Below are 10,239 nucleotides of genomic sequence, written 5' to 3'. Positions count from 1 at the left end.
ATGTTTTCAGGAGGATACAACTTGATGAGTTGTATCAAAGAGATCCCCACTCTAAAAGGTGATAACTATATCAAAGAGATCCCCATTCTAAAAGGTGATAACTATATTGAGTGGAAGAAAAAGATAGACCTGGCCTTTATCCTCGCTGAGGTGGACTGGGTTGTCACCACACCGTGCCCCAAAGAACCTGTGGCACCGGTGAGGGAGACAGATGAGACTGATACTGCATGGCAGAACAGAGAGTGGAATTTTGCTCCAGTAAAGATGTCCTATGACCTTGAGCATAGGAAATGGGTCACTGCCAACAAGAAGTGTTTGACAGTGATAAAGAACACGATTGAGCCTGCCATTGTAGGCTCAATTCCAGACTGTGACACGGTCATAGAGTACCTAGATAGAATAAAGAGTCAGTTCACTGGCTCTTTAAAGACATATGCAACCCAGCTGATCAAGCAGCTGGTTACAGAAAGGTACTCTGGTGGCGGCAGTGGCATTAGAGAGCACATACTGAGAATGAGCAATCTGGCATCTAAGCTCAAACCAATGGATTTGGCGCTCAAGGATGAGTTCCTTATTCATTTGATTTTTGCTTCTTTGCCTAAAGAATTTGACACATTTGTTGTTAATTACAACATACAGCCTGAAAAATGGGATTTAGAAAAGCTCATTGCCATGTGTGTGCAGGAGGAGGAAAGAATAAAAGTTTCACAAGGTGGTTCTGTCAACTACCTAAAAGATAAGAAAAAGAACTATAATAACAGCTCTTCCTCTAAATCATCTGGAAAAGGTCCCATGCAACAGTCTCAGAACCAGCAATTCCCAGTGGCTAAAGACCAGTGTCTCCACTGCAAGAAGACGGGGCATTATAAAAAGAATTGTCCTGATTTCTTAAAGATGATAATGAAGAATAAAGGTGAGAACATTATTACGTTCGTAAATGAATCCTTGTATGTAAAGTTTTCAAAATCTACTTGGTGGATTGATTCAGGTGCAACTATTCATGTTGCTAATTCATTACAGGGATTCCGTTCGATGAGAACTTTGCAAAGAAGCGAAAGTTTCATTAAAGTCGCAAATGGAGAACAAGCAGATGTTGAGGCCGTTGGTGATCTTCCGTTAGAGCTTGCTGATGGCTTCATAATTATTCTTAGAGATGTTCTTTATGTACCTTCTTTGCAAAGAAATTTGATTAGTGTATCAAAGTTGGACCATGATGGTTATGATTGCCATTTTGGAAATGGCAAATGTCAGATATTGTTTAATAATAAATGTATTGGTCTTGCCTTTCGACAAGACGAGCTTTATTTGTTACCACTTCGTGAAAATGTGAATTCCGTATGTGATGTGAATGAAAATGTATCCTCATCGAACAATGGAAACATAAAATGAAAGAGAGCTCAAGATGCGTTGTCGAAATTATGGCACTGTCGTTTAGGCCATATTTCGAGGGAGAGAATAGAAAGACTAGTTAAGAATGATATTCTTCCTTCATTAGAGCTCTCAGAGTTAGAACAATGTAGAGATTGCATAAAAGGAAAGTATGTAAAGAAAATTAAGAAAGATGCCAAACGAAGCGCAGGAATTCTACAGATTATTCACACAGACATATGTGGTCCTTTTTTCTGTGAAAAGTGTGGATGGTTATGATTCATTCATAACATTCACAGACGATTACTCTCGGTTTGACTACATTTATCCAATTAAAGAAAGAACAGAAGCGTTGGATAAATTTAAAATATTTAAAGCAGAAGTTGAAAATCAGCATGATTTAAAGATTAAGATAGTCAGGTCTGACCGTGGAGGAGAGTACTACGGTCGGCATACCCCATATGGACAAGTTCCTGGACCTTTTGCAAGGTTCTTACAGGAGAATGGTATAGTCGCCCAGTATTCAACACCGGGCGAACCTCAGCAGAATGGAGTAGCTGAAAGGCGTAACCGTACCCTGATGGATATGGTGCGTAGTATGATAAGTTACTCCACTTTACCCACGAGTCTGTGGATGGAGGCGTTAAAAACCGCCATTCATATTCTCAATAGAGTACCAAGTAAGTCGGTGCCCAAAACACCGTATGAGTTGTGGACAGGAAGAGTATCCTCACTTAACCACTTGCGTGTGTGGGGGAGCCCTGCTGAGGCTAAAGTTTTTAACCCAAACATTGGGAAGCTAGATCCCAAAACAGTGAGTTGCCATTTCATTGGCTACCTAGAAAAGTCAAAAGGTTTTTGTTTCTACTGTCCTAACAGACATACGAAGTTTGTAGAAACGAGACATGCAGTCTTCCTAGAGGATGAAATGATAAGGGGGAGCATGGTAGCTCGAGAAATTGACCTTAAAGAGAAGCGGGTGTATGCACCAACTCCGATCATTCATGAGCCATTTTTCTCACTACCTGTTGTTGCTGCACCTACAATACAAGACACTGTGGTGCCAGCACCTGTTGTTATCCCGCCTGTGGCAACAATGAATGATGATGAGGAACCTGTGCCTCAGGATCCTATAGAACCTATTGCCACACATGAGGGGGAGCAACAAAAGCCTCAAACAGAAAATATGCCAATTGAGGAGGCCCCTAGAAGGTCTCAAAGAGTTAGAAAATCAGCTATTCCTACTGATTATGAAGTGTACAACACTGAAGAATTTCAAATGGAGGATGATCCCACCTCATTTGAAGAAGCAATGAAAAGTGATCATTCATCAAAGTGGCTTGAGGCCATGGAAGATGAGATGAGATCAATGAATGCAAATAAAGTTTGGGATTTGGAGATAATTCCTAAAGGAGCCAAAACAGTAGGCTGTAAATGGGTCTACAAAACAAAACTTGACTCTCAAGGGAATATAGAGAGATATAAAGCCCGACTTGTGGCAAAAGGCTTTACACAAAGAGAAGGGATTGATTACAATGAGACCTTTTCTCCAGTCTCATATAAGGATTCCTTCAGAATCATAATGGCATTAGTGGCACATTACGATTTGGAATTACATCAGATGGATGTAAAGACGGCATTTCTCAACGGAGACTTAGAGAAAATGTTTACATGGCACAACCGAAAGGTTTTGTCATGGAAGGAAAAGAACGTTTGGGATGCCGCCTAAAGAAATCCATTTATGGATTAAAACAAGCTTCAAGACAGTGGTACTTGAAGTTTGATCAGACAATAAAGAATTTTGGGTTTAAAGATAATATTGAGGACAATTGTGTCTACGCAAAGTTTAAGAATGGAAAGTTTATCTTCCTTGTCCTGTATGTGGATGATATCTTACTCGCTAGTAGTGATGTCAGTCTACTACTGGAAACAAAGAAGTTTTTGTCCTCAAAGTTTGATATGAAAGATCTTGGTGAAGCTTCGTTCGTTCTAGGGATCGAGATTCACCGAGATAGAAGTAAAGGGGTATTAGGACTGTCACAAAAGGCATACATAGAAAAAGTCTTAAAGAAATTCAGTATGCACAAATGTAGTCCCTCACCTGCTCCTATAGTCAAGGGCGACAGATATGGGGATTTTCAATGCCCCAGGAACCAATATGAGATCGATCAAATGAAAGTGGTTCTATATGCTTCAGCTGTCGGAAGCTTGCAATATGCTCAAGTGTGTACGCGCCCTGACTTGGCATTTGTTACCGGGTTACTTGGCAGATTTCAGAGCAATCCTGGAATAGAACACTGGAAATTGGTAAAGAAAGTCTTACGTTATTTGCAAGGAACGAAAGGTCTCATGATGACGTATAGAAGATCTGATTCACTCCATATAGTGGGATATTCAGATTCTGATTATGCGGGAGATAATAGAAAATCCATGTCTGGATATGTGTTTACTCTCGCAGGGGGAGCTATTTCATGGAAAAGCTCAAAGCAAACCGTCACTACATCGTCCACAATGTATGCCGAGTTTGTAGCATGTTATGAGGCAACGGGGTAGGTGAACTGGCTAAAGAAGTTCATACCCGGTTTGAAGGTGGTTGACGACATCAATAGACCACTGAAGTTATACTGCGATAATAATCCAGCAGTACAGTATGCTCACAACAATAGGTCAAGTGGTGCTGCCAAACACATTGACATAAAGTATTATGTTGTGAAGGATAAAGTCCGGGATCAAATGATAAGTCTTGAGCATATAAGTACCGAAAAGATGCTCGCGGATCCGCTTACAAAAGGCTTACCACCCAACATGTTTAGAGAACATGTAGCCGGCATGGGTTTAAGGGAAAGCCTATGACTCCTGGACTATAAAGGGCCCAAAAGTCAAAGTAACTATTTCAGATCAGAGACGTGCATTGTAGCTGTTAAATCTATCGGCGATTGACCGTGACGATGAGACATGCTCTATGCATCATCTGTGAAGAAATGAGTAAGGATAAAAGGATTGAAGTTTAAAGTTTAAAGATAAAAGTAATAGTGAGATCAAGGGGGAGAATGTTAGATTGATCTCCTGACCAATAAGCCTAACGGCCTATTGGGCCTTGGTCTCGCGCCCTGATCGGGGACGCCCAACCCTACATGGTTGGTGGGCCCCCGTCGCACTGCGCTATATATAAAGAGGTGGGGGCCGGCGGCTCAAAGTACGAGGTTCGCCGTGAGCCGCAAACCCCACCGACAAACCCTAATTCCGATCTAAGAGGGCGCGCAACCAGCGACGGGAAGCTCCGCTGATCCTCGCCGTCGTCACTGCTACGCCCGACCGCACTGCATCGACGTCCGTGCAACCTCTACTTCACCCGTCGCTGCCCGTGTGCTGCCTCCATCACCGAAGCTGATATGGCCAGCTCCACGACTCCCTCCGAGGGCTCAGGTTAAACTCCACCACCTCTCTCCTCGTCTCTCTGTTCTTTCTTCTATGTTCATCCCGTATTTAAAGGAACGAATCCTAGATCTACTGCTAGAGATCCTAAGTAAAATTAACATGTGTTTCCTCTGCACTCCGGGGAACTGTAACTAGGGATTGTGTGTTGGAATGAGCCTGTTTTTTCAGTGTAGTCCACCTTCCACTACCTACATCTTTTGGACCAACAAATGTGGCTACCTATTTTTTTCTCCCTCCCAGCGCCTCTCTTTCCCCGATGCGCGACCTCTGTGCGCACGTGCCGCCGCACCCCGCCACTGCTCCCTCGTCGGCCGGACGCATCCCTTTCTCCTCGCGTAGCGCAGGTAGCTCTGTTCCCGGCGCGCAGAGCTCCCAGGCGCGGGCGGCCTTGCCCCTGCCAGAGGAGCTCCCCGGCGCGCAGAGCTCCCAGCGCGGGGTGCGCGGAGATCCCAGGGGCGGTGGAGCTCCCTCGACGGCCCTTCTCTCAACGGCGCTCCCTCGACGGGGCTTCCTCGACGGCGCTCCCACGGCAGCGAATCCCGACGCGGCGGGCCTCCCAAAGACGGATCCTGGCGGGACGCGCCTCCCCACGTCGGATCCTAGTAAGGGCGTGGGCTCCTCTGCTCCGGCCACGGCTGCTCCGGCGAGAACATCAGTGAGGATGACATGTGGGACCCATGTGTCATTCTCTACTGGGACAAAAATGGGTAGCCAGTTTTAAATAATACTGTTGAGGGCAAAATTTGGGTCCTATAAAAATAGGTGGCTAGCCAAATAAAAAAATAGATAGTGTGTTTTAAGTAGCAGTGCTGGAGATGCTTTTAGGAGACGGGATGGTCCCCGGAGAAAATAAACCTTTCGGTTATAAGTTATATGTTATAATTGTCTTGTTTAGTTTTAAAAAGTTTTCTCAAAAAGTGTTACAGTAGTCATCACATCGAATTTTGCGGTACGTGCATGGAGCATTAAATGTAGACGAAAAAAAACTAATTGCACAGTTTGATTGGAAATCGCGAGACGAACGTTTTGAGCCTAATTAGTCCATGATTGAATACTAATTGTCAAATAAAAACGAAAGTGCTACAGTAGCTAAATTCTCAAATTTCACCCAACTAAACACAGCCTAATACACATAAATTGCTACTAGAAAAAAAATCTTTGAAATATATATAAGTGGAGTCTAGTTTTGTTCGTCTCGTCGCGTAGAACATATCGGTGTAGACGGAACTAAAAACGGATACGCCTTTTAGAAATTATAGCAATTTGAAATAAATGTATTATATATTTTAAGGTGACGTCAGCAACATAGAAAAGCGTACAGGGGATGGGAGTGGATGGTCACCAGATGTGGACGCTGGTGGTCGAGGAGGGGAGTAGGCGGTCACCGGATGCGGACGCTGGTCGGATCGTTCGGCGTTCGCTGGATTAGTTTTGAGTGAACGCTGGAATTAAGACTAAAAATGCATGATATGAGCCGGATCAATCTCAATATTATCAATATAATAACACACTGCCCCAGTCCATGAAGGGCCCGTGAAGCTCGTGTTGCACCTGAACAGGCCGGCCCGGATCGGTATAGCGAGTAGCGCGTCGGCGGGTAGTACGAATGAATGTTGCTGGTGGCCACGAAGCTACAAATTCCACGCCTGCGCGCCATGATTGTGTTGTTTGTCGACATGCGGTACACAGGCACAGAGCACGCGAGCGGCGCAGGGCAACCTGCAGAAGAGACCAGACAGTCGTTGTCGAGGTGGCCTCGCCATGGTTGGTAAAAAAGGACTGCCGGTGTGGCAGCTTGCAGCGTGCGTGTCACTCCCGCGAATGTGAAAGTTATATCCCACTTTATGTAGTTTCAGCAGAGTCAACGGCAGAGCAAACTAGCACCAGCCAAACTTATCAACCTAAAAACCAAACGATAAACAGTTTGAGCCTGCCTGAGATGAAGGAACGTGGTGGTGATGACCCACTTCCACGTGGCATGCGCCCACGGCTCCTAGTATGTCTTTTGGAAATGCGAGACGACTTTAATTTAACCTACTACAGCATGCAATAGTAATGGAAATGTGCCTGAAACCTTGTTTAGATTGTAAGTTTTTGTACTCTTTCTCCATCACAACAAATTTTTGGACATATGCATGGAGTATTAAATGTAGATAAAAAAATAACTAATTACATAGTTTAATTGTAAATTACGAGACGGATCTTTTGAGCCTAGTTAGGCCACGATTGGACAATAATTGTCAAATACAAACGAAAATGCTACAGTATCAAATACTGATTCCTAACCTCCAATCTAAACAAGGCGTGGGCGGGGTGCGACGTCACTTACGCATCACTATGACGATGGACATCGATCGATCTCCTTGGTTTCTCCAGAGTCCAGACTCTAGCGTGGCGGCGCTAGGCACAGTAGCCGGCCGGCGTGCAGCCTAGGCTAGGGCTGCAACGCTGCGTGCGTCCTCGGTAGCAGAGGGAGACGTGTGACCAATAAGCATCGATCGTTAGGCATGTAGCCTAACGTTCCACTCCCCCCCCTCGCATCGCACTAGCGCCAAAGTGGAATGTAGTGGAGAAATTTTATTTCCGCTATAAAAACGGCCACGGACGATGGAATCACAAATCACTCCCAATCGAGTCCCGTGACCTTTCACCATCACCTCTCTCGCTCTCTACTAGTACCTGCCGCCTTGCTTGCTCGCGGCCGAGCTGCAGCACACCGGGCGGCCACCACCACCAGCCCACCACGTAACTAAACCCAACGCCGCCGGTCACCGGCCGCGCGGCCATGGCCATGGCGCTGACCCTGAGTGGCAGCGACGCGGAGCGGAAGGTGAAGGTGGCCGAGGTGGCGCTGCGTGCGCTCCTGTGCGGGCTGGGCGCGCTGGCGGCGGCGCTGGTGGCCACGGACACCCAGACGCGGACCTTCTTCTCCCTGCAGAAGAAGGCCAGCTACACGGACATGAAGGCCATGGTGTTCCTCGTGGCCGCCACCGCCGCCGCCGCCGGCTACAGCCTGCTGCAGCTAGCGGCGCGCTGCTGCGTCGCCCTGCTGCCGTCGTCCAGCGGAAGCCCCGGCGGAGGCATGGTGCCGGGGCGGGCCCTGGCCTGGTGCGTGTTCTCGTGCGACCAGGCGCTCGCGTACGTGGTCCTGGCCGCCGTCGCCGCCGCGCTGCAGGCCTCCGTCGTCGCCAAGCGCGGCCAGCCGGAGATGCAGTGGATGGGGATCTGCGCACTCTACGGCGCCTTCTGCAGGCAGGCCGGCGCCGGCGTCGCCAGCGCCGTCGCGGCTGGGCTCGCCGCCGCCCTGATCGCCTTCCTCTCCGCATTCAACCTCTTCAGGCTCTACGGCGGCACCAAGAGCTAGCTAGCTGGCTTTAGTACCATTGGCGAGCAGAGGCCGTGCTTCCATCTCTTGCAAACACCGCCGTAGCGTAGAGTAGAGGGGATGGAGAGACAATTGAGGTGCACACAAAGCTTTGCTTGACATTCTGCATCGATCGGTGTTGCTGCTAATTATACATATATATGCTGTTTCATGTGAAAGCATCGCTGTACCCACTACACAATAAACAGCTTAAACACGCACGTTGTATGTTCATGAATGAATCTGTAGGATCGGAGAGTTGCAAACGAAGCTTTTCGAAGAAAAAAAAAAGGAGAGTTGCAACAAAGAACTTGCATTCTGATCGATTTCCTTCAGCCTGACGAACAGGCAGATACTGACGACAGTGTCACTGCACTGGGAGGAAAGAAACGCCCATGCATGTAGTCTGCAGATGTAGGTTGACCGAACCTTTTTTGCGTTGCACATTGCAGCATTGGCGTCGTCGGCAGTCGGCACGACGCACGCACCACGGAGCTAGTGGCACGCAATTTGAAGCGAAGATCACGGGCGGCGAGGCAGCTGCGCCTGCGCGGGCCACGCCACGCGTTGTGGTGGAAGTTCCTTGGCGTGCGGTGCGCAGTGCGCTGGTCCGTTTTTTTCCTTTTCTTAAAGGTAGCGCACACGCGTGCAGCAAATCCACTTCGGACATCGCCAGTCTGGTGCAATTAATCAAACGCTTTCTTCTTCTTCTTCTTCGACTGATCTGGAGAAAGAAAAGGGGTCATGTTAGTCAGCTATATCCTGATGATCAATCCAGCTTTGCTTGATTACGCATCGTTATCGCGAGGATTCATGATTTCACCGTCCAGAGTTGATTTCGGATTTGACTAACCTTCACGATGGTTTTAGACAAACACTATGCATTTGGCTGGTCCTTTGCTCATCTCTCGCAGGGTTAAATAAAACTCACAAGTTCGTTTACTCCAAGCGAGCAGAAATTTCCCTTCCCAAGGACCTAATAAAAGAGAACAAATTTAACTAAATTCATACAAAATAGTGTCAACTTTTGTATCTTTAAATATGCTTATTTAGAAATTATATTTTACAATAAATTTAATGATATTTATTGCATGTCACAAATATTAGTATTTTCAAAAAAAAAAAACATTTACTCAAACTTAGGATTGTTTGACTTCTCGAGAAACTATATGTCGGTGCAGAAAGTGACCAACAAATAAATATTTGTAGTTTTGCCGTACGTTGTGATCGGAGGTGGCCTAACACTCAATGACACAGGATTTATACTGGTTCAGGCAACGTGCCCTACGTCCAGTTTGAGTCGGTCGGTGACTTTATTCCTGGGCCCAGGTGCTCGAAGTTTGTAGTGGGGTTACAAACGAGAAGGAAAAAGATGGGGGTACATGAGGTCCGGTCGGACTCCGGTCGGAAGGGCCGAGAGCGACAGGAGCTCCGCTATGAGCTAAGTGTTCAAGCGTGTACTTAGGATCCGAACCTGGCGGTTCTGTGGTTGTGAACTAGTGAGCTTGATCGATCTAATGAATCTGGAATCGCTTGAATGGATCTGGATTAACTGAGTCTCTTGGGAGAGAGCGCATCCCCTTTTATAGATGAAGGGGATGACCTTACAAGTGAGAGGGAGAGTACGTATGCTTCTAAACCTTGCTGCCCACGCCGGCGGGTACAGGATGATGGTAGGCGCACACAACACTGTTGGATGTCGAATGCACGTGGGAGGCTGCGTCGTTTTGTTCGGGTATGGCAGATGTCGGTACCTGCTATACTGTTGATGCCCAGATGCATGTGAGGGGTTTTACCATGTTTACTCGGTATGGTAAATGCCGGCGTCCACAACACTGTCGATGCCCAGAGGCATGTGGGGGGAGCCTTACCGTATGAGAGTTAATGGCGCCCACAATACTGTAGGGAAAATATCGGCGCCTACAACACTGTTTGTGTCAGGACGGTTGTAGAATACTATTTCTATATGTGTACAGGGTACGGTCCCTGGTATCGTGGTTTGACTTGGGTGCCTTGCCTTGCTTTCTTCGTTCGTTCCCTGGTCCTTTTCGGGCGGGCGTCCCCGGACG

General features: G+C 47.0%; 1 protein-coding gene across 1 annotated transcript; it reads left to right on the top strand.

Annotated features, from left to right (window-relative positions):
• The first annotated feature begins 7,422 nt into the window (after positions 1-7,422).
• On the top strand, positions 7,423-8,349 carry LOC136509023 (CASP-like protein 2U1). Its single transcript, XM_066503817.1, has one exon. The coding sequence runs from the start codon at positions 7,592-7,594 to the stop codon at positions 8,168-8,170; it is 579 nt and encodes a 192-aa protein (XP_066359914.1). The 5' UTR covers positions 7,423-7,591; the 3' UTR covers positions 8,171-8,349.
• The last annotated feature ends 1,890 nt before the right edge of the window (positions 8,350-10,239 follow it).

Source organism: Miscanthus floridulus, chromosome 15, assembly GCF_019320115.1.
Source record: "Miscanthus floridulus cultivar M001 chromosome 15, ASM1932011v1, whole genome shotgun sequence".
Classification (NCBI taxonomy): domain Eukaryota; kingdom Viridiplantae; phylum Streptophyta; class Magnoliopsida; order Poales; family Poaceae; genus Miscanthus; species Miscanthus floridulus.
The sequence above is the reverse complement of the archived record's forward strand: the minus strand, read 5'-3'. Positions and strand labels throughout refer to the sequence as shown.